Source organism: Doryrhamphus excisus, linkage group LG2 (assembly GCF_037039965.1).
Source record: "Doryrhamphus excisus strain RoL-2023G ecotype Guam linkage group LG2, RoL_Dexc_Guam_v1.1, whole genome shotgun sequence".
NCBI classification, from domain to species: Eukaryota; Metazoa; Chordata; class Actinopteri; order Syngnathiformes; family Syngnathidae; genus Doryrhamphus; species Doryrhamphus excisus.
In genome coordinates this window covers 2,323,063-2,348,043 of record NC_136358.1, presented here as the reverse complement: position 1 = coordinate 2,348,043, position 24,981 = coordinate 2,323,063, and the positions used below count along the sequence as shown (strand labels likewise).

General features: G+C 44.1%; 1 protein-coding gene across 1 annotated transcript; it reads right to left on the bottom strand.

Annotated features, from left to right (window-relative positions):
* Window positions 1–680: 680 nt before the first annotated feature.
* Window positions 681–24,981, bottom strand: dock11 (dedicator of cytokinesis 11). Its single transcript, XM_058067135.2, has 53 exons — window positions 24,694–24,981; window positions 21,909–22,025; window positions 21,420–21,509; window positions 20,983–21,065; window positions 20,321–20,387; window positions 19,339–19,434; window positions 19,116–19,250; window positions 18,142–18,316; window positions 17,973–18,052; window positions 17,646–17,729; window positions 17,400–17,540; window positions 16,632–16,922; window positions 16,443–16,565; window positions 16,285–16,367; window positions 16,083–16,205; window positions 15,917–15,993; window positions 15,086–15,270; window positions 14,938–15,003; window positions 13,760–13,852; window positions 13,099–13,222; window positions 12,896–13,008; window positions 12,312–12,395; window positions 12,143–12,232; window positions 11,902–12,023; window positions 11,760–11,829; window positions 11,552–11,677; window positions 11,286–11,357; window positions 11,046–11,192; window positions 10,889–10,972; window positions 10,709–10,820; window positions 9,525–9,706; window positions 9,275–9,388; window positions 9,123–9,198; window positions 8,920–9,005; window positions 8,245–8,359; window positions 8,116–8,182; window positions 7,962–8,009; window positions 7,753–7,898; window positions 7,476–7,591; window positions 7,189–7,326; window positions 6,923–7,105; window positions 6,754–6,867; window positions 6,461–6,676; window positions 6,204–6,261; window positions 5,947–6,053; window positions 5,743–5,865; window positions 5,396–5,509; window positions 5,048–5,194; window positions 4,766–4,976; window positions 3,757–3,947; window positions 3,584–3,684; window positions 3,236–3,374; window positions 681–1,492 (listed from the first exon to the last, which is right to left on the bottom strand). The coding sequence occupies exons 1-53, from the start codon at window positions 24,796–24,798 to the stop codon at window positions 1,403–1,405; spliced, it is 6,240 nt and encodes a 2,079-aa protein (XP_057923118.2). The 5' UTR covers window positions 24,799–24,981; the 3' UTR covers window positions 681–1,402.

Genomic DNA, 24,981 nt, shown 5'->3' with positions numbered 1-24,981 from the left:
ATACTTTAGAGCAGTTTGTAAGAGTCAACAGCCACTATTGTCAATATAGCTGGCAACACAACACCAGGTGTCTTGCCTTCAGTCTGGAGCTGAATGAGTGCTGCCAACACAAGGGGAGCTGTGGTTCACACCGGAATAACCAAAGTCAAACGCGACTGAGTAGCAAAATAATTGTCTCGCCGTCAGTCAAGCATGATGGCGCTAGCGTAGTGTTCTGGCACTGCATGAGTGCTGCTGGTACTGTGGGGAGCTGTGGCTCAATGTGGGTCAACATGAATTCCAACATGTAGTCTGACATTGTGAGACTGCTTTGTTGGAGCCCAAGCACACCTCCAAGAGCACATGGCAGTCATGCATCACTAAAGCCATCACGGTACCACCATGCTTGACAGTAGCCAAGACACCATTATCATGTACTGCTACTACTCTGTGTAGGAATTCACATTTCTACTCAATGAGCCGCAGCTCACCAGCAGCACTTGTGCAGCCCCAGTTCTTGTGTTGTCATTTTCAGTGGATTATACAATTATACTGCTACACAAGCTGTACAATGCCTTCTCTAAAGAAGTAGTTGGCAGTAATGTGCAACTGCATTCAACTTCGCATTATGCTAAGACTTTTGGAGAGTCAAAATATTGCAAAGAGCATTCGATGTTTGTCTCAAAAATCAGGGCAGAAGCTTAAATTGATATGATTTTATTAAGAAAAATCTAATCTAATGATTTTAACATGGAACTGCACTCCTGTATGCAATAATAAAAAAAATGAGGTTCCAGAGTGCAACATGGCGCCAAAATACACACACAGTACTTACAAACGTGGAATGAAATGTACAGCGCAGTGACACGATATGTACATTATGCACATTTTCAGTGTAGCACTTGTGAAAGACTATCAATAGTACGTGAGGGCACCAAGGCACTGCATGATTAGGTTGCCACTGTTTGCTTCGCGGCATTCCAGATCCAACCCAGGCTCTGCCTTGAGTGCCTGTTTACACGTGAAGCTGCTCTACGCTCTTTAAGCGTGACTCATGTGTTTTAGTTGCTGGCTCTTTTCCTCTTGGCCTTGGTTTAATAGCAGTGGATACGTGCTAGCATTCATCAAGAAGTATCCTGCATAGATCTGCAGGGCGATAGCGGGGAGGCATAATGGCTTTCATACCCCCTGAGGGGACCATGAGTCAGTCCTGCAATTTGTTGCCTAGCAAAAACCAAACAATTAAAAAAAAAGTGCAGTGCATTTCAGCATGACTCATGCTGCATTACATTCTTCAGCTACACATCCAATAGAAATGCAACGTGATGGCATCCTTTTGTCTTGGTAGGCAGGCAGGAAGTGGGCACGGAGGGAGGAGAGCTGCGACTCTTTAGGGTGGTGGAATATTATGATGGGGTAACAGTCAGCCGAGCTCAGCCCAGGTCCCGCTGATAGCACGGAACACGTGGAGGGAGTTTTGCAGGAGCGAGCGCATCATGCCCTCCTGGTAGATCTGAGACAAAAAAGAAGCTCTCTCAAAATCAGATTGTATTCATACTGCTTACGTGGAGGGAGACTGTAAACAGAGGCTATCAAACACATATTGTAAAATAATAAAAGGCATGATGGTGTCAGACACTATAAAGAAGCCGTTTGATGAGCATGCAAATGCTATACATGATGACGTCTCACATTTGTTTGAGACCAGGCAACAAACGTCATTCTGGGGCTTTATATAGTTGCATTTAAAAAAAGGTCCCCTGGTATGTCACTAACTCCAGTGTCTGACTCATGAAGAGAAAAGCCGTCTCACTGGAAGAGGGCAGCCAGAAGTGTATCAGACATCGCTACGATGAAAACTACACGTAATATGGAAGCGGCAGTGCGGGAGGAAGGACTGGAACAGCACATTAAGTGCTTAATGTACACTATAAACCTTGCAATCCTACATGTAATCAACATACAACGTGCTTGTGATGTGTGACTGTTTTTTTTTTCCCAATAGAATTCAACAGCTAATATACTGTACAAGTAGATACTGTAGTAAGTTTGTATAAGCTATAGCATGATTTTGATGTCCTAGTTCTGCAAACTACTGACCGTTCTTGAGCACTAGTCACGTTCTTGTATGTGATAGAGGGTATCTATTATGTTGAAGTGCAGAATTGTAATGTATATGTAAAAAGTGGATAAAATACAACAGCCACACACAGACAGGCACAGACACACAGAGCTCATTAGTATTAAATACTGTATACAGACAAACGAAACATTGTGTTCAACGCAGATCAATGCTATATTTTAATTTAGGTGGTAGCGTCTTTGAACGCTCATGTTACCTGTTTTCCTTTAAAACTGAGGGACAGCACAATTGGGAAGAGAAAGTCAGCAGTTAGTGTCAATAGATCAGAGCATGCATCAACGGCACATCATTGGAAAGGCACACAAACACACTGACACAAACTTGGGAGCAGGGATGAGTGACAGTTACAGGATGAGTGACGCAAACACATTGTCATGGCGCTGAAAGTCCACCACGATAGAAAGGGGAAGAGGTGAGTGGGACTTGGCGGCCAATAGAATACAATGTACTCACTAGCTCTGAACTGAGTATAAAATAAAGTTATACGCTGTGCATACACTTTGATAAAATGGAGGAATGTAATTTAGTGAACACAATGAATGTATATGTACATATCAAAATGGGTAAAAAGCCATTATAACAAAGAAATATAACCTAAATGTTGATTGATGTCAGCAGTATGAAAGAAACATTTTTCTTCTTTAATGTGCTTTTTGTCCTTCCTTCCTTTTAACTAACATACAACTTTTCATTGTTCTACACCAGGGGTCTCAAACACGCGGCCCGCGGGCCAAATGTGGCCCGCAGGACACTAGTTTGAGGCCCCCGCCTTGATATGAAAGTTTAATGTTTGATATGGATGCTGTATGGTATCATGTACCCATAAAAAATTATTACGTTTGATTCATGTTCATGTTAAAGGTTAAATAACTGTTAATAGTTATCCTCCCTATCCGTGTGGAAGTGGTAAGTTTTTGGCGTTTTTTTTTTTTTTTTTTTTTAAACCTGATGCGGCCCAGTCTCACCTAGACCCGCGCTCCAGTGGCCCCCAAGTAAATTGAGTTTGAGACCCCAGTTCTACACTGACTACTATGGATGACATACTGAAGTGGTCAAATTCCAGCCAGACCGGAACCTTGTGGTAGCCAGAATGAAAAACCGAGTCCTGTTTACCTGCTCGTGGATGATGTCAGAGAGCTCCTTCACCATGTCTTTGAAATTAGCCTTGAGGCCCTCGTGGTACTCAAACTGGTCTTCTTTGATGAGACGCTCATTGATATCCAGAGCCATGCTGCAAGACTCCACAAAACGTCTGCAAGGTTGACATTGGGAACATTTATTAGTGGAATTATAACCTGATTTGATATGTGCTATGTAATTTTGTTCAACCTGGATAATATTTGATATTTGGAGTTAGTGGAGGAAGAAGAAAATGAATCAGAAGGATCATCGGTATGTGACTAAATATGCAGACCTGATTAGTAAAGGAATATGTGGGACATACAAATGAGCAAAGCTTGCCTGAAAATATCTTTAAGCTCTTTCACTTTCTTGCCACCAGACTGGTTGGACTTGCTGTCATGTAGGAAGGCTCTGGCATAGGCCATGGGGCCGGCGTTCACCTGTAACAATCATCACATTTGAACAAAAATTCAAATCCTTCAAGATCACCATCATCCTCCGAGATGCCCAACCTGCACAGAAACACAACCCTGCAGTTTAAGCTGCAACTGGATCATGTCCACCTCGGGGCTGGAGCACAGCTTGAGCAGCTCAGCCGTGCGGGACCTCATCTCATCGATGGCCACATCCACCGGCCGGAGGTCCACTTGCTTCTCCGTGACCACCTCCACTCGCTTCTTCACATAGGGGAAGGTGTTGGCCGCTGAAGGGGAGGCAAACCATGAGAAAAGCATTCATTCGCCTTGCAACACCAGCAACAACAAACACTGCTACAATAATAAAAATACTCAATTAAATTGCACTAAATGTCTCATATTTCCATAGGCATCATTTGATATGGATATTTGACCTCAAGAACAAAACAACGACAGCAAAGAAGAAGGGAAACAACTCAGCTGCTGCTCTCATATAATTAAATTTGGAGACTAATGATTGCCCAATTATGCACTCATATAAAGGCTGTGTTTGTTTCTTCCATACTTCCAATTAGCATTTTGAGAGCAGTCAGTACCCGAATGTTGCACTTAGCACATCCCGAATGATAAATGCAGCAACCATCACCATCTTAGCGAAATAAGGGAAAGGGAGTGGTTGTAACTCACAATTACAGAAGGAGAGAAAGGGAAGCGGGTAAATATTGCAATCATAATTTCCGGTGTGCACGCAACAACAGTCATCGATTTGGGTTGTTCTACTCGCTCTCTTCCTGTGTGTGTGTGTGTCACAACTCCTGAAAAGTGTATTTTGGAAGTATAAGGTGCACTTAAAAGCCTTTAATCGACGATGTTGGATGGCGAAATTGCCCAGCTGTTCAATTCAGATACAGAAGATGAGGACTTTGATGGATTTGATGGTTTTGCTTCTGTTGCCTTTATTTGTAGAGCGTCTAGTACTAAGGGGTTCGTCCCTACAGTAGTTCACCCCAGAGCTATTAAAGTTGAGGACATTGCCACAGGCAGTAGGAAGAAGCATTTTACGTATGGGTTAAGAACAGGAACTTCACAGCTCCAAAGTTCATACTTGTGAGCACGGTTTTCCTCTTGCACTGCTCCTCCACGCCACCGTGCTTCTTGCCCGACAGCGTGTACGGCGTCTCAAACACAAAGCGGTTGATGTTATGGCACTTCTCAAAGTCCGTCTTTTTCTCCGGTGCCTCCTTCTCTTCAAAGTAGGGCTTTACGAAGGTCACCTGAATGTAGGCAAACTTGGGGTCCAGGTCTTTGGGGTTGACCTGCGGGCCACAAGAGCAACATGACTTGACATTATGACATGGAAATTCATGACTTAAACTGCAAAACGCACCTTGTTTGAGTCTTGAATGATCTTGACGTTTTCAGGCCCAAACTTTTCCCCGTAGAGTGTCAAAAGTCGCTGGGAGATTTCAGACAGGCCAGTGAGTTTGGGCTCCTTATAAATGTACTCCTTCCCATCCTCCTCCTCGAAGAAGCCCTGCACAACACACACAAACTCGCTTGTACACAAAAAAATCCACAATGAATGAACACAAGGTCAAAAGTTCTTATTTTTTTACTAAAACAACGACCAATCTTGAGTAATACAAGCTAAATGAATAAAAGATGTAAAGTAACTCCCGATGGGATCGCTTTCATTTAAGACCATTTACATGATAATAATAATAGTAAAAACTACCTGTCCATAGAAGGCAACTCTGAAGTAGGTTCCGAGCAGCCTGCGACCTGACTGGATCACCTCAATGATCTTGTTGTAGGCTCTATGCAGCGTGTCATATAGTCGGCTCAATTTCTGCAGAACATAAAATTGAAAAAATATTAAAATGTTGCACGTCTTGACTACACTGACAATGAAGCTTTTGCACTTGTGCAAATGTTTCTGTTGACATTGTCTAAATCAGCACTTCTTAGTAATAAGAACACGGTCGAGAAGATGGTTGTTGACCACCTCCTTAAGCGGGACCGACTCGAGCAGGTGCCACTGTAGCATATGATGACATAAGCATAACATCCCAGCACTGCTACCTCATAATCGTGACGCTTCTCATAACACGGGATCACCAGTTTGGCGATATGAGTGATGAGCTCATAGCGCTCAGCTTTCCACAGAGCTTCTACGCACACCTCCAGATGCTCCACCAGGATTTCCTAATAAACAAAATGGAAAAGGGAAATTTTTATTTATTTTCTTGGCATATCCAATGATGGTTGGATGATTTGAGCAAGAACCTCGGTGTAATAAATATCTTGCATCCCTGTGTCTTCCTTCATGGCGGCCTCCTCGTCAATGTTCAGCGTGACCTTTTTGAAGGCAGCAAGCCCGCTGGGGAACAACTCTGAGCAGAGACAAAGAATCAGGGATTTGTTTGGGATTTTAATTTGTGAACGTGTCTCCTAGAGGTAGTTATGAGCCTCAGCTATTTTGTGTGTGTTTCTAACAATTTTAATCTGCTGCCTTTGGCGTCAGTGGAAACAGGGAATCTTACTTTTCCTGTGCAGGTACTCCGCAACCAGCGCAGCCACATGAACATAGCACATCGCCGCCTGAGGAAATGATAAACAATGACAGTTACATGAGCAGGAAAGCAAACAAACCGGTAATACAGGCAATTATTCAAACAATTACTGAAGAATAGGGGTGTAACGGTATGCCATACTTACGATTATGAACGCCTATATTCCATATGGAAAAATCAGCTGGCTAACATTACCCAATAAAGAAAAACTGAGGTGAGGTTTGTACCTCTGAGAGGTCATTATTCTTGAGGTGTGAGCGCGCCATGCTGTCCAACCAAGTCCGTCTCAGCTCGGGAGTGCTAGCATAGGACCGGGCCAGGCTGTATTGCAGGTCCAGCAACATTTCCGGGTCTTTCTCGTGCTCCCTCATCTGGGCAGTGGCCATCAGCACCGTGCGGATGCGCTTCGTTAGACCCTTTACTTCCGAGGGAAACGCTGTGGACTACATTTAAAGCCACCTCTTGAATGTGCTAGCTTGCGAACAAACAATGACGCAAGACAAGAGCGTGCTCATGTTACCTTCATAGCTTTGTCGCTGTTTGCAAAGTTATTGATGATTGAGAGTGACTCCTGGAAGCGTGAGCTACCGCTGAGCGCTACGTCGGAGATCAGCTGGCTCACAGCAATGATGATCTGTTGAGGAAGTGTAGGTAAAAGTCGTCCTAGGCTGTGCCAGCTTGAGCTCTACCTGAAGGTGCGTGCGCAGGAAGGTCTTCCTCTTGGTGTACTCGTAGTTGTTCCTCATGAGCAGGTACAGCAGCGCAGAGGCCTCGGCTCTCAGGGACGCCATCTTGGAGACACAGCACTTGAGCACCTCGCAGCACAGAAGCTCGCAAAGGGTCACACGACCTTTGAACAGCACTGAAGGGAACTGCCGAGTTACATCAGTGTGTTAGAGTCCAATTTCATAATTTCTACAACCCTGCTTGGATGCCTCTGTGTGCTTTAAACAACCTTGTTCATAAACGCTCGCAGGGCAGCAAACACGTGCCTGAGGGCGGCTTCGGATTGGCTCACTTTGAGGAAGGTCAGGTACACGTCAAACACCTTTCTCATCAGTGGGTTGTGACCGTCACTGTCCAGCAGCTGGGTCTGACAAGGACAGAATAAAATATTGGTTTAGAGTTTCCACACAGCACACGTTAAACAAGATACAGGAAGTATTATTGTACGTAAACAAGACAAAATCAGCTGCATCATTTCTTTAAAAAAAACAACCTTGGTGATAAGTGTGCACTCACCTTAAAATACTGGGTGAAAAGCGAAAGGACATCCAGAACACTTAGGCAAACCTCAGTGGAGATGTTACCCTCAAGCACAGCCTGATGATGGATTTCTGCTTCAGATGGCCCCGTCCCTGCATCACACATATGTGTTAAGTGACTCCAAACAGTTCAGTTTATTGTGTTGGTTTTTGAGGTGACACACATATCAATGAAAAATGGAAAAGTCAAGCAAACATGACTCAACATGCCCATACTAATACATGAGTCCAATGAAACAAACGGTGTGCAGCACCTATGTTGAGAGTGAGTGAGGCCTCCATGGTGTTAAACTGGTTTATTTTGGTATGAAGGGTACTGGCACGATTGCAGCGCATGGCCGGCATGGTCTGCGACTTTCTGTCAGGCGAAAACAGCTTGGACATGCACATCTCCTGACTCCTAAGAAACAAACAATAATTATTATTATTCAAATTTCAGACTAAGAAAAGTGTGATATCTCACCGGGTGATGTTCCTCTTTCCAACGTAACGAAATTGAACCAGACAGGTCCTGGAAGCAAATGGAAAGAGAGTGGGAATATCAGTAAGGAAGTTTGCCTATGCAAATAATAAAACGTTTAGTTTAGTTTAATTTAAGTCACATTAAGGCTTCTCACTCAAGCAAACTGAGGAAGTTCATGATGTCTTGGGGGCTGACTTTGTTCCAGTAGGCCATTAGAGTGTCTGTAGACAAAGATCAGTTTATTTTCCAATTGTAATTGTCAGTAGAAGGTTCGTGCACCCACCCTCTGACATAGACTTTGCCACGTGCAAAAAGGCAAAGAGGAGGCCCCTGATCTCGTAGGGGCCCAGACGGCCAACAGGGGCCCCGGGACTGCTGCTGATAGTGGAGCCGCGTCTCTGCAGTCGCAAAAAATGTGATACGTTAACCTGATGCTGCAGTTTTTAACGCATTCATTCATTTTAGTGAATTCATAAAGCAAGGTAGTGTTTTGTTTTGCCTTGTCACCATAAACAGTTGAGAAGTATTGCATAAGTATTTCATGCCCTGCTGAATCCATTATAAAAAAAGGTATGAGCTCATCACTCACATCGCCAAACTGGTGTCTCCAGTGTCAAGCAACTCCAGTGCGAATGAAATGGACTGTTTTCTTATAATGCATCCATTTATAAAATATTTATGAATTAACAAAATATTATGCACACACTTTTAAATTATATGTCTGTATGATAAACTTACAAAATCAGCAGGGAAGTAAATAAACATGTCAAGTCAACAAAGTTGTATCGGTGAATCATTAATCTGCCCTCAAAACAGAAGCCAGGATGCAAAATATATTCATAAAGTGTAAGCCTCCTTTGATTAATTTTTAACCAATGTTTAAGAGCTTATTCAAAGCATGAGTAAATACAGGGCAGATGTCACCAGAGCAACGTCGTGTCTATTAAAATGGCCACACCTCAATGCTATCTGGCGTCCCAGGATCCATAAACAGAGAACCTCTGGAGTCCTCCCTCCTCACGTGGCCGTTAAGGGTGGGCGGGCCTGGATGCAATGAATCAATCACTCATTTTTTTCCAGCACTACTATCAGCTACACCCTCTAAATTATCCATTGAGTGGCTAACTGGTGTTTCGGAGACACCAGTGTCCCTTGACTCACCGTGATCTCGCTCTATGGCAGTGCTGATTCTCCTGTTGTCTGTAGAACTGTTTGACATGAGGTCATCTCTGGACCCCTGCAAGCACAAAGGTTTTTGCTCAAATAAACAATAAATATGGTTATGGATTAAAAGAAGGTCACGAGGGACCCACATTGAGGACATGTCCGGGGCTGGAGATGTATGGCTGGGCGGACAGCTGCTTCAAGTTTTGATAAAGCAGCTCAAAGAGAGGGAGGTAGAGCAAACATATCCTGGCCTGCTGGTTCTAGAAAAACAGATCGCAACTTGGCATTAACAGGCGTGCATGACAACCTCTGCTGTTTTCTTAAGGGCAGTGAATGCATCATCAAACTCATCATTAAAGTATGCAATGAGGATTTCAGTGGGTCCATGTCATCCACCTTGAAGGCTGTGTAGCGGTCATCCATGGCGTGTTTGATCAGTAGGTTCTTGAGCACGCTCACAGCAAGCTGCCGGACCTCAGGCCCCTGCTGCAGGGTCGCCGCCACCTCGCGGAGCAACATGCCTACCAGGAAGTGGTTGCGGCAGTACTCTTCAGTCAAGCTGAACTCCAGACTCTGCTCTGTGGTCAGGCAAAAACAGGAAGTCAATCTTTGAATACAATAGTACAAAATTAATATGTTTAAGGTGAAACTTTAGCTTTCTTTGTCACTCATATTAATCCAATATCCAATCATTTGACTTCAGTCAATTTTATTTCATTCATTTGATGCAAATAATTTTACTTAGCACATGAGTTTTCAAAACTAACTACTACTGTGAAATTGACTTAAATGGTTGTTTCCTCATAGAAAAAAAAGAATAAGGACAAAGGGGGTTTATTATATATTTCCTCATGCAGGAAATGTATAATTTTCTACATTTGTGCAGTATGCAAAAGGTAATAAATGAGCAGAAATCAAAGAGAAGCGACTGTGTGCAATGCCACCATATAATGTTGTGTTAATATCAAAACAGGCAGCGCATCCTGGGAAGGTACCCACTGGTAATCTCCATCTCTAATGATAGTGACATACAAAACAGAGAGAGAGACAAGTGCAGAAAAAAGAGCTTGAACTCATGAATGGAGTCAATTACTCATTGAGACTGTGAGTAGATTCCCACAGAAGCGAGGCCCCTAACTTGAGTCATAGCGCCATGCACCGGACATGTGGTTAATGGAAGGCAGTGCAGCGCAGAGGGCAGGAGGAGGAGCCGGGAGTGGCGGATGGTGCCGTGAGCGTCACCTACCTACAGGGCCAAAAAGCTCCGTCGCGTACGGAATAAAATCTGACCACAAGCAAAAAGGGGTGGGGGGTACAAATAAAGTAACTGGGGGTGAAACGATGCATGCAGCATTTACATTACATGTCAACATTACGATTGTGACTACAGCCTGGCTGCATCATTTGGGCCGCATGTGCAATTAAATGCAAATTTTATTGCAATGGATTGTACACAAGTCCCTTATGAAGTGGCCAGTTGAACTGTTAAGAGAGGATCAGTGTTGGGGGGGATGCGAAAAAAGGGAGCTGTGCTGTGGGGAGTCTTTAGAAGGGGTTAGCATACCTAGCAGCTAGCTCACCTTGCACTCTCTGCAGCTTGGTGCGCCCAAATGCCATGGGCAGGTTCAGGGGGATGAAATGCTCGTGGTTGCACACCACCATCAGGAAGTCAAACTTCATTTCGGTCAGGACCTGTGGCCAACAGTCAAGCATGAGCGTATTCTGAAAGAATAAATCAATCTTTTTGTTTGCAAGTGCACCTTTGGATCTTTGAGAGTGAAGTGGCACATGTAGTGGTTGACCAGAGTAAAAGCAAACCCCCTGTTCATGAAGGTCAGGCACCTCTAAGGGAGGAGGAAGGAGAGCATCAAATAAGTAAAGCTGCAGATTACCTCCATGTGCAATTGACCTGCTCACCTTGATGAAATTGGCCAAGCTCAGGTTGATGCAGCGTGCTTCCTCTGGGATTTCCATGTGGCGAACGGTGATGTGAGGCATGATGGACAGGACCAGGGACTGCAGAGCCTGGTAGAACGTGTCCGGGAAGCGCTGGGCCCTCGGCATCTGGGAGGAAATTGGTGGAGGCCAGGTCAAGCAATTAAAGTGCACAAATGACTTGCAATGCAACTGATTGTATTGCCAATACTAAAGACCAACCTTCATGCGGTTCTCCTCTTGCAGGTACTGGGCCATGGATTTCGCCATTGTTTCAAGGAAAAACCATGAGTACTATAAACAAAGATGTTCAATTTAAATAAAATCGGGATTTTATCCTCATGAAAAATGTTAAGTTTGTGCATAAGAGTCAGCTGGGGTAGGTTCCAGCTGGTCCAGCGATATAGAAAATGAATGAACACAGCGGCTGCATTGAAGCCATCTTATTGGCAAGTGTTCCACCCGCTGTTCACTGTTAGTACTACAACCTTAAGCAGCTTGTTGCTGGTGTTGAAATCTGCCGTCTGCTTGAGAATGGCTGTGACTGCCGTAGCTAGCACCTCGTGGGTGTACGCAGTGTTTCCAGTTGCAGGTTTTTTGGACACAAACACATACTGAGAAGAGAGAGAGCAAGAAAAAAAATACATAAGAAGTTTATTGTTTGTGGGAAATAGACGCTTGTGGGAAGCCAGATACCTTGACAAAAGAACGCAGGTAGTTTTCCAGGCCTTCCTCGTGACATTTCGAGACTACATGTATGATAACACTGCATGGACACAGAAGGCATTCATCACTATTAAATGAAAACATCATTCAAACAAATGATCCACTGACTGACCGAAGAGAGTTGACAGCAATCTGCTGGGCTTCTTTGGTGGCAGCTGAGAGCACCTCAAACAGCTGCATTAGCACCATGGGCAGGAAATTGACCATGACGTGCGTCTCCATGGCATGCAGGCACTGAGGATGGAAGGATGATCATGTGATACAGTCATTTTTAATGCCCACGACCCGAGTGAGGATAAGCGGCATCGAAAATTAATGGATTGTTTGAGCACATGATCCCCACTGCCTCTGACCTTCAGGTATTTTATGAGGTCTGCCTGGTTGTCTTCTGATGTGGTTCTCATGAGTTGACAATGCAGGAAGAACTTGTGGAGATGTAGGTCCTGTGGAGGAAACCACACTTGTGTTGCCATGCAAATAGAAGAATCTTTCACGAATGCGTTGAAGAACTGATCGTTTCACCTGAGCATATATTGTTGATGCAACACGGCTTCTCATTTTGAACAGTGGCTTTGCATTTTCCACCCACTTGATATCCGGCTGCGACTGTGCAAATGTGACGAGAAGGCCAGAAGTGTTATTTATCATCACAACAATCCTGTAACATTAAAGACCTGTTGAGCTCATTTTCAACCCATTGTATTGATTTGTGGACTCCTATAGAGTAGCTACAATAACCTACACACAATAACCATTCATGTTCAGAAAAACAGTCCTGTGTGAAATGCCGTTGACAGATGAAAATATTATTCTCTTGTAGGGAATCACCAACTCCAATAACTTCTGCCTGAGCTTGCCTTGTAGAAAGATTTCCTGGGGACCACAGCTAACAACCATAAACAGAGAAGCAGAGCTTGGAGAAGGCTGGGGGAAGTAGAGCTTGGGGGAGTGCCGAGACACGCCCGCCCATGTGTGACATCACACACTTTCAGTTTTACAACGCCCTCTGAAACCCAACGTTTTGAGCAATCCCAAAATTCTTTCAGGGCTCATTTCCAAATGTGCAAACCTATTTATATCTGAAACTTTGGCATCGTTTAACGTACCTTTCTGGTGTCCTGACAGAGGTATCCAGGAGGCAGGATCGCAGCTACAGGTAGCTGGAGCTCCGTGGACTGCATCCTGCCATCTTTCAGCAGAGGCAACCACGAGTAGCCCACTAGCACCACACAAAAGGCAGAACATCATACAGATATCATACATCCACTATTTGCCACATAATATGAAATCATTATAATAGAATAAATACCCAGTGACTCTACAGCCTCTCTCTTCTTGCTGCTGGCTTTGGTGTTTGACTCACAGCTGATGTGGTAAAAACTGAAGAGGATGTGGTGCTTTTCATGCAAGTGGACCGGCAAATCCATCTTTATCTGCGGGGAGAAGCTTGATGTTAGCGAATTAACACCATGGCAACGCTTCCTCTTTCGGTGTGCACACATGATGCAGTGCACATATTTTCCACAAGAGAACAGCCCCAGCTAGGATATGCATTTATCCCTGTTGCAGGAAATAAGATTATTTAGCTTTATTCCCCTAGAAAATAGAACAGAATGACATGGATACAGAACATGACTCAACTTATGAGCAAGTCAAATGCGTCTCATTTTTATGTGTTTTTCTCGTTACTTGAGTGCATGTCAGTGTATTTAAAAGAGGGATCAGTGGAGGCGGGGGGGATCTCTTAAGATTGTAATTGTTTTCCTTGGGGGCCCATATGGACCCCCTCAGCCATGCCATCCTGACTTTACCTCTTTCACTGTGTGCTATAAAAGATTAATTGGATTATTTCAGTGACTACATGGCAGTTCTAAGAGAATTGTGGCTCAAAGATCCTTCAAACTCATGTCCTATACAGTGGCTTAGTAAATTAAACGTTTTTAAACGTGGGGGGGTGTGGTGCACCTCACCTCATCGTAAAATTCTGGACTTTGGTTGTGGTGCAGGACAGCTGCGTAGGCGCTGCTGGTGAAGATGGAGTCTCCTGGTTTGCCGTAAATGAGCTGAAATACAAACATTGACACCCTGGTTGCATGAATTACCAGTGTTGTTCTTCACCGATGAAAGAACAATAATGATCAGTTGAGTGAAACTGTGATGGACTGAAGTTGGGATTAGATGTGCACACTGCAGGAGGAGCAGCCCTGCTTCATTTTCCTCATCTTAAGAATGTGAAAGAGGTGGCGGACTGGCGGGGGGGGCGGGGGGATTAGATAAGATGTCTTAGATGAAAACAGACTGGGTCATACCATCATGGAAAAACAGCAGAGCCAAGGGCAGAGACAGGGGCACTAAGATGGGAGGCTTGATTGCAGGGTTTTAGCAGCATGAGGGTGGGGGGTGTGGGTGGGTACAGTTGCGGCCATATATTTTACAGAATCTTCCAGTGTGTACATGAATAAAAACGACACAATGGGGGCAGCTTTTATCACCACTATTTAGGAACTGTCCTAACTTTTCCCCCCATATGGCGCCCCTGTTCATATAATGAATATAATCTCATAAGCGAGGGGTGCTTAGGCAGCTCCATCCTGGTTGGAAGAGAAAAGCAACGTATTGTGCTTCGCTGGCTGTTTCGCACCACAAATAACATGAGACATGTGGCCAGGGAGAACAGGAGAGGAACTTACACTGACCCTTAATTTCCCTTCTTAAAGCAGCAGACATAATAACCAGCTTTTGCTTCTTCCCTTTCCTTCCCCACCCCTATTTCTTTTCGCATCAACACGGAACATGCATGAAACGCATGTCAAAACAAACTTGCAGCAGCATGCATTTTATTTTGCACTCGATAAGATCCGATTTGGAGTGCGGCCATATTTATTTTAGTTTGCATTCACACTTGTTTTTAAGTCAAGTCTGGACCACAAAATTAAATATTTGGTAGGAACCGCACCAGAGTTCACTTGCAGGCAGACTGACACCCATCTCTCAGGTAGCCTCATTCCACTTGTTTAGTGCAGGGTTGGGATGATTGCTTTCACACTTGACCAAACAAACCATAATCACAGTTCCTTTTAACCGAGTCAAACAGGAAAAGTGTGAATCCACCACTCGTCTAAAATAATTACATTCTGATGCATCTCACCTTTAAAGGGGTTGCACCTTCTTCATCTGAATCCAAAAACTGTATGCAAACTGCAATGTTTCTTGCCTACCAGAGAGGAAAAACAACAACTTTTAACCACCAATAATTTTGTAAACATGCAAACAGCTCAATTGTGAGTCCCAAACACCTTGGTGAAGCTCTTCTGGTTGTCGTATTTGAGTTGCAGAGGGTAGATGTAGAGCTGGTTCTTGTATGTAGTGAAGGGGTAGTTGTACTTCGCCTCATCGGGGAGAAACTCCTCCACTTCCACGGCCACACGCTCGCAGCTTTCCTCAAATGGCTTCACAGGAATGTAAGAAGAGGTCACAGTGTCTGTGGAGTGAAGTAGCAAAGTTGTCATGCTTGGTTCAGTTACATGGAATTACTTTGCTGTGTATGTATGCTTTGTTTGGTCAAGTGTGACAGCGTTCCATGACAAAAATACCAGCGTGAATATGAAGCCAAACACCAAAATGTCTACAAAACATCCGCACCACCATTGGCGACACAGACAAAGTGGATGCAGGTTGTCTTTTTGAATTGGGCATGTCTTTTTGAACACCAGTAATTGTTGCATGGCAAAAAAACCGGCATGAACTTTACATGAAATTACAGAATCATCTTTTCCAGATGTTGCTGAAAACCTTTTCTCCGAAGCATGACCTAAAGATTTCTCCCAATTTAACCACTAAAAAAATAAAAGACATGTAGGTTTGCAAATGCAAACTAATATATTTCATGTGTGCATGGTCTCCTCTTTAATTGCAGCACACAACTTCCCGTGAATACACAGACTGCTACTACTGCTGCTGCATGGGTAAACCCAACAAAACAACTGATTTTTAGATTGTGTTGCAGCATTCCGAGCAAAGGTGTAACTACCTTTGCAGACTTCAATGGAGTTTCTTATCTGTTTCGGATAAGCCTGTGCATGGCACAGTGAGACATGGCGGGGGGATGTTTAGAAATGTTTACATACTTGAGAAGTCGGGTGGGACACACTCAATAGTGACATTCAGCTGTCCAGGGATGGTCTGAAGCTTGCTCTTCTCGGGTCTGATTCAAGACAGACGTTTATTTTAGGCACAATTTGAGGGATAAATCTGCAGGAGCGCGGTAATAGCAGGGCAGTGTCCGTGACTCACTTCCTGATGTCGGCCAGCTGCTTGAGAAGGTCATCAGTGGAGATTTTGCTGCTCTCCTGCCGGTAGAGGGGGGAAAACTTCCCATCCATGTCGAGGCTTCCCTGAGCGTCCTTAAACACCTGTCTGCATGGACACACAGTGAAGCAACATTGCTCATCAGACTCCCTTTTTTGTTGCTCTTGACAATCTGTTCCTGTCTCACTTAGCAGCCCAAGCAAAAGGCATCCTGTACTGGCCAAGACGCTGACATGTCTGTTTGGCTGCCTTGAGGACCTTCTGTGCAGTCTGGGCAGAAATGGAAGAAGTCAGTCAGTGCAGAGCATTATGAAATGTTCTCTTTGACGAGGGACAAACACAGACCTTGCTGATGTCAGAGGTCTTCATGTATGGCTCGGCACAGTGGGTGATGCCATTCTGCAACACCTTCTCCACACGGGCCACCAGAAAGATGTCAGCATGTGGGTTGGTTACTGAAAAGATGGCCTTGGACAGAAAAAAAAGCACTTTGAAGCATTGGTCTGCAGTAAGGCATCACAACAAAGATTTTACCTGTGTAGGAAAGTGCAGCAGAGTCGCTGACACCCTTTGAAGAACAGGCAGGCCATTGCCCCTCCCGGCATCCCCGCTCATTAAAGCCCTGCCTCCACCAACACCACCCCCGCTTCCCCCTCCTCCTCCTGCTCCTCCTCCCTCAGAGTCTGAGCAAGGAGAGAGCTGACCCGACGTGTCGGTCAGCATTTCCCTCACGCAGGGCGGGTTGAGGTCAACGTGGAAGTCGGCAGAGATCTTACAGTTCTTGGAGATGTCAAAAAGCGCCAGGCTGATGAAGAACGGCTCCACCTGAGACCAAAATTCAGTCATACTGAAATGTATTTAAATAATCCTTAATTTTTAGACATATTCATTTATTATAGATTTTTTTAACTGTTTTCACACAAAATAACTCAATTCTTGCACATGCTACTTTTTAGCTGCTGTTTTAGCTGAACCAGATGCAATTTTTTTTTACATGTGTATTTGAAATGAAAATAAGTCAGATAGTTTGCATTAAAACTGGCTGACAAAAGATTGTGATGGTAATAGAGGAGAGTCTTCCCTTTAATACTTCCTGCTCTTATCCAACACGACTTATAAAGGCAGCTAAATTCTTCCCTTTCTATTTGCTGCACATTGCCTTTCCCTGAAGAGCCGAGGTATCCAAACTTTTTTCGGGGCCGCATACTAAATATCAAATGTATGTCTGCTTTATGCTGTAAATGATGAAGCTTATTATTTCTAGTGTTACTAGTGTGTCTTTTTGCTCTTGTGATGACATACATTCGTGAGGACGCCGTCGCCCTTCTCATTGACGCAGCCCTGCAGACTGAAGGTCAGGTCGTGGCAACTGACCACAACGCGACGGCCAAAGCGCTCCTCAAACGGCTTCACGTCTGGCTCAATACCCGAGAAGTCCAGCCTCTGAGGAGAGCAGGAGTGAGAGAGGAGATCAAAGAGCGCTGCAATCAATACTTGAATAAATAACAGCACAAGCGAGCAGTGGGAGGGGCGTCTCCTCTACTGTACCTGTGTCTCGGGATCCAGAGAGAAAAGCTTTTGCCTGCCTTCGTTCCGATTTATCTTATTGAGCTGGTCTGTCTCCCTGGTATACTGCACACATAAAGTTTCAAAAGGTCAAGTTTTAAGGGGATTTTATTCCCATCGGTTGTGATTCAAGCTGTGCTTGAGTGGCCTGAAGCAGCGTGTAGAAGACTTTGTTGTCTGTTTGTAAACACATTACGTCTCCACGGACTGAAAACAAATGCCTGGGTATGGTACGCTCAATCACATATTTTTCCACTTCCTCTTAGTCATCATATCTTCATCCATAAGATATCCACAATTAGTCAGTACCTTCGTAAGCTCAGGTTGTAGGTTCCTCCCTAGACCTTCCAGGAGGCTCTCGCCTTTACCTTGGCTGGTGGTGTCATCATCTGATAGAACAGGACCATCATCAGTGCGGCATCAGTTCAAAGAGCAGGCTATTATATGAACAGTATTTGTTTTCCTTCCTTCCTCTCACCCAGGGAGCCATCCAGGGATTCTGTGCCGTTCCTCCTTTCCTCAGTGCTGCTCTGAAGCGCCTGTTTGAGTGTGGTCACCCACTCCTCCATCTCGGCTTCGCTGTCAGCTGCCAGAAAGTGGCTGTAGCGGTCCTGCATCTTCAACTCAAAGCCGTTACGCCGCATTTTGGGGCTCTGAAAGGAGGGGGGGACACTTCAAATAATTTATTGAGCAGATACTTTATTTGCAATAGTGCCAAGGAGAAGCCAGAGCTGGAAAATCCTCTTCTGTCGTTCAAGATTTGGGAACACACTGCCTTTGTATTATGAACCAAACTGATACCTTAAAACCAAGTTTTAAGGTATCGTAACGTATCGCTACATCCCTAATATTACAAACAAATGCTTACAGTCACTGAGGTCTTTAATACACGTGTGGAAATAAACTACCGACTTTCACAGCGGAGCCATTAGGCAAAATGAGTCTCCTCCCATTCATCTTGTGACTTGCCTCATCAAACTGAAAGCTTTCTGGCAGCTCAGTGAAAGCGGAAGCAGCCAAACACTCGTGTGGCGTGATGAGAAACAGACTCAAAGTACAAAAAGAAAAAGAAAGAGAGAGAGAGAATCATCCAGCTGGAAAAACAAACCTTTGCAGAAAATTTTCGACTGGGCATGCCAAGTACTTTCAAGCACTTGTAACAAAGCATAATGAGGAGTGCAACGGTACCCCATCGTCACCATTCGGTCCTAGCAAGTCATAAGAACCGTTTTGTGTTTACTTGGGGTGTCACGAGACACTGAGGAGGTGCATGACTATCGGCATTTGTATTTCCTGTCTCTCACTTGTACCATGTGGGAGAATTCGGTACACCTCTGAACCATACCTTATTGTCTGTACTAAAAGACTTGATTGTAAATATATACTGTACACCATTACACTACGAATAAAAGGATGCTGCTGTTTAATTCTCATAAAAGATGCACAGTCTACCTGAATAACGTCAATGCATGAATCTAGGTAGATGGAGCCTTTGGTTTCCTTGCAATGCTTCTCATCCTTGTAGGAGTTGAGAATGTAGGAGCCGTCAGGCAGCTGGGACAGGTAGAAGTACCTCCTCTTGAACACCTGCAACGGAGATGATTACAGTGTAGGACTCTGTAGTTTAGTGTCATTTCGTGACCAGTTGTTTGTGCGACAGTGGTGAGTGACTCACCCTCATGGACACAGACAGGCTGCTGTTAATGTTGGCTTTCTGAAGCCAGCCCTGCTTCATGATGCCACCTCTCTGGGAGCACAGGGATGCCGTATCCTGTTGAGCACAAACACATGAATTACAGCACCAGAGATGTCACAGCTGCTTCTCAATCCAAGTAATGTATTCAGCTAATTGTACATGCATGTCTGTGTGTGTGTGTGTGTGTGAGAGAGAGAGAGATGGGCCTAATCACATTGAAGTGGCTTTTTTGTCCTTTTGTCTGTCCAGCGTCTCTCTCTAATCTCATTGGCTAGCTCTGCTCCATCCCTGTGATGGATAGGAGGCTGCACAACCATGCATACAAACCTCACTACAGCCTACTTTGTATTGATAGCACTGCACTTGTCACCTATTGGATCACATCTCCTATATCATCGTAATGATTCACTCTTATGGGCCTGTGGAGATGCATATAGGGTATAAAGGACTAATATGTCTTGCCAGGTTTCATATTATTGCAGATTTTCCTTTGATTTCCCTGAACATGTGCGCCCGCAAAACTAATCCCCAAATCTAACAGACTTGCCACAACATTAGTTACACCCAAACACCAATACAATCTTTTTTTTTTAACCCTTTTACATTGTTTTGTAATTTTAATCAGGAGGTAAATCTGCAACAACGACACACTATTAAGAAGCAAAGCAGCCATCTGCACATTGATGAAGCTTTCTCCATCTAGATCCATACGCATCCGGCCTGAGGGCACCAAGAAGGAGGATCAATAGAAGCTATTTATAGAATATTTATAGTGGCCTTCGTTTTTTTTTTTTTTTACAGGCCTGTCTGATGGCATCACTAGCTGGACTCAAGGCTCACGCATCAACGGGTGTAATGGGGTGTATGCACAACATGGTGATGAACGAAAGGTGGGTGACATCAAGTGAGTGAAGAACCGCCAGGCCCATGAGGCAAAACCTGGCGATGAGCGGGGCCTCACCTCATCTTTGGCATCTTCATCAACCTCAAACACGTGAGTGGCTAGCTTGTCCGCCTTGAGGCCTTTGCTTTGCAAAGACAAAGAGAAAGAGAAAGAAAGGCTCAGCAATTACCAAGAAATAATTGCTTCCTCCCGCTTTGCAGTCTGCGCCATTGTACGTCTAATATAGCTTTTGGTAGACGATAGAGTAAGCATGATGTCAGGACTTGGCTTTTATGGTGGATAAGACAAAAGCAGTGTGCCGACATTGTTCAGTACTAAGAGGTACAACGGCATGGCAGTGTAAAAAATAATTTAAAAAAATGTATTAATTCAGCTATGTGATTTTACAAATCGTTTACACAAAGGCAGTTATGTTATGGTTTGCATTCTCTTCTGTTACTGTACACATAATGAACCGAACCATGATTATGGCGTTACACCCTCAGTACATAGTACTGCATATGTAATACATGCAGTCCTAATACTCAGACTGGTACAGTATTAATTTAATACTAGTCTTACAATAATACTTATATATACCATATAATAATAGCGTTTATTACTGTAGTAATCATGTTTCTAATATTTTGGTGACATCGTGTGGTTAACTTTCAACAGTACAGTTCTACTCCACTGCAAACTTCAACCACAATAATAACAATAAAAACTTCCTAACTTACCTTGGCAACATGCGGAAGTCGCCAGAATAAGGCTCATATTTGTAGTTGATGACATGCCAGTCGGTGTTGTACATCTTGATACACTGCCAGACACACACACACACACACACACACACACACACAAGTCACTTTAATAACAAGGTCCGTGGAATTGCAGTCCTCTGACTGTGAGTCACAGGCCTGGAAGAGACTTTGGTTCAGCATTTTCCTTGCACATATTGCTTTTATTCAGCATGGAAAAGAAGGCTCAACTACGCCAGGTTTGATGTTTCTTTGTTGAGCAGAAGACACCAAATAGCAAAAATATATGGCTAGTAATACCTTAAAATCACAATGCCTTTAAGAATACCTCATACTGGTGGTAAACGTCTTATAATGCTGAATGCTTTACTTACATCCCATGAGCTTTAATTACCACACGTTTCCTGAATCAGTACCTCTTTGGCAAACAGACTTCTGGCTTCCCGCTCAGCATTCTGGGGCACAGAGGGAACCACAGTCCTCCTCTGTCGCAATATTTGGGACTCCTGCACGTGCACACACATGGTGAGTTCGTGGAAAACAGAAGGGAGAAACATATGAGCGTCATAAGACTGAGTAAATAAAACCACATGTGCTGAGAGCAGAGGTGTCTGGATGGGATGCTTTGGAGAACTCTTAACTCTCTTTGGTCTAAACTGCAAAAATAATAAACGGTATGTTTGCAACAGAGCATACCGGTGGTGGAAGGAAGAATACTTTCACTAAACCTTGCAAACACGATTTTAAGACAACCCATCTTTTTTTTCGAGGGGGGAAAAAATAAAATTTGTTATTTTCGGGTCAATATGGTAAGTACCAGTATTTTCCCTCCCTGTCTATGGTTGTCAGCCTCACCCAGACAGCAACAATACAACTAAAGCAAGATTATAGAAACAAGACATCACCGAGACATCGTCGACCGGGCAGAGCAGCAAGTCTCGCTGGGGGTCGCTGTGGATCTGAGCCTTTCTCTGGAACACCACAGCTTCGTAGTCCAGAGGCTCGATGATCTTGGGCTGCTCCTGTGGGGAAAGGGTATGGAGGGGTTGATTAAAAAAAATATTTACAGTGTGTACAAAATCCAACAAGCCTGCTTTGTGATGTTGAATTCTTCTTCTTCCTCTTCATGCATCTGTCTCTCTCACACCAACTACCCTCATGTCCTCTTCCCTACATCCATAAACCTCCTCTTTGGTCTTCCTCTACGCCTCCTACCTGGCAGCTCTAAACGCACCAATATATTCACTATCTCTCCTCTGGACATGTCCCAATCATCTCAGTCTGGCCTCTTTGACTTTATCTCCCAGGCATCTAACATGTAATGTCCCTCTGATGTACTCATTCCTGATCCTATCCATCCTGGTCACTCCCAATGAAAACATCAGCATCCTCATCTTTGCTACCTCCAGTTCTGCTTGTTGTCTTTTCCTCAGTGGCACCGTCTCTAGACCAAACAACATGGCTGGTCTCACCACAGTTTTGTACGTACACCTTTCCTTTCATTTTAGCTAAAATACAGAAGGCAAACAAAATAAACAATGCAAATGCAGAAAATGTTACATTAAATTTCCGCTTTTTAAACATCTGATAAGAAGGAGACTGGCAGGCTTGCTCAGGAGCTCCAAATCTAGGTCAGTGTGTGATTACGAGCAGAAACACATGAAAAACCTGGGAGAAAACTTCATGGGAATTCCATTTTTTAGGTTAGGACTTTAGGTAGTAGCTTGTCCAGTCTGTCACTAAATCCTCCCTTGTGGATGTCTAATATGAGTGCAACTGTACATGTATTCAGAATAAGATTTTTCGGTACTGCGTTCCCACACAGTGAGCATTAAGTTAGGGACAGTACATACAAATACAGTACAACCCAGCATTTGGCGAGCAGGAGACCTTGAAAAACCTCTTCCTGTGTGGGAACACTTGGCCTTCTCACTCTTCAGTAGGGATGTGGAACGTGGCTACAAGCAAAAACTATTAATGCTGCACTTCAGCCAGTAAGTTTCACATAAGTTTCCCTTTCGGTACCCAAAATCAACCAAACCGTGACCTCAAACTAAGGTACGAACAAAAGTGTGATTTACGGTGCACCGTTACAGCCCATCATCAGTTTAGTTTAAATCCAACGCCTTTTCACGTGAATACGATGGACACTTATAAGCAACATTTACAGACTCCTGAGAATGGTGTGCATGCTTGGGCCCAAAAGCGGCAGTTGTGCTTCCTGTCATGTGCAACAAACAACCGCAACGCTGCAATGTACGGGCCAGCTGTGAGCAGCCAGCAAGCCGGATCAAGTTACAAAAGAGGGAGGGCAAGGGCAAAGAGAAGAAACTTTTGCTTTTCTGTAAATATATATAAATATATAAAAATAAAATCACCCAAAGAGCTTCAAACCACAAGGTGGGTCAAAGCAAGCCTGCAATGGACAGACTCTTGACACTATTCCTCCAAAAGACTACTTTCCCCACTGGGCCGGCGATGATGATGTTAGTGAGATTTCCAGATGCACACGCCACATGTGAGGCCGACAACATGTGGACTTTATCAGCAGATGACCGCCACTGCCACTATTAGGTGCTCCACAGGGTGTCCGTATCTAAGCAGCAGCAACACAACAGCAGCAAAAGCCTCATTTGTCTTTTCAGCAACTCGTATGTAAAGTTTTAAACAGTACTGTGTATGATTGAGTGCATACTAAAACACGTTTAACTGCAATTACACGAGTACGTCCAAGACCCAAGCATGCAAACGGAGCATTCGTGGAAAGCAGCAGTAAATAAAAAGGTCTGAAAAATGGCGGACAATGGACATACTTGCACAAATGCCTGAGGGAATTCCCAACAAAAGCTCCTAAGAACAGTGCCTTGCAACAAAAAAAAAACCTTTCTTCAAACAAACTGCCAAAGCATGCAACCGTAGAAAGAAACCAGCAACAAGATTCAAGGCATTACTTAAAGCCCAGCATTCTCTTCTCTTCTATGAGATTCTGACATGATCGTCACACTCTTCAACATGGTCGTCATGAGACTAAATATCTTTAAGCCTTCCTTCCCCCCTGAGAAACAAGAGTCTATTTCTTGTGCAAACTCTTGCACCTATTTAAAAATGACAACAGCAGAAGACAAGGTGCACTTTCAAGCCAATCACTTGGAATGTCAAAGACAAGTCATGTGCTTTTGACACAGTGGAAAATAAATCCACACACAGCCACAATGCTGTGTCAGCAGGGTTCTCTGGTGGCTTTTTCGCCTCAAACCACTGCGCCTAATCCCCTCATGACTGCAGTCAGCTATGTAATGTAGCTTCTGAAAAAAAAATCAACATGAATGAATGAGGGCATGGATAGCAGTGGCTTCATTGCATCATGTGGCTGAGTCCATCAGACATGGGGAGGCAATGAAAGCCATGCTTCAGTTGTCCCAACTGGTAGACAAAAGAAGCTGCAGATGACTGGAGAGCATTGTCCCTGAAGCCACTATCCCCTCAATGCTAATGATTTCGGGAAAGAAAATGTAAATTATGGCACATAAGTGAAGCACGTTAATTTATTATTATTGTGTGCACTTGAACGCAACACATTTCAGTGCTATGAATGGTTGGACAAACAAATGGAATTCTGCTCATCAGAAATGAGTTGTGCTTTACTATGTTGTACCAAAAATGACAGCAACAAGACAGCACGAAGCTTACCACCGGGTCCACGGAGCTCCTCACCGCCTCCGAGACGCTCTGTCTGACTTCCGCCGCCGTCCCGGGTTTGCTCAGCCTCTTGGTAAATTTCCGGACCTCCGACATCGTGTCCCCCAAAAGGTCAAATGTTTGTGTATGTAGAAATCCACGCTCCCCGTGTGCATGTGTGCAGATGTGGACCGTGTTTGGAGAGGGCTGGGCCAGCTATCCAGCGGTTTGACGTCGTGAGAAGGGGCGTCCACTTCCCGTGATGCTGATGAGAAGAAACCAAAGAGGAATGACGACGCT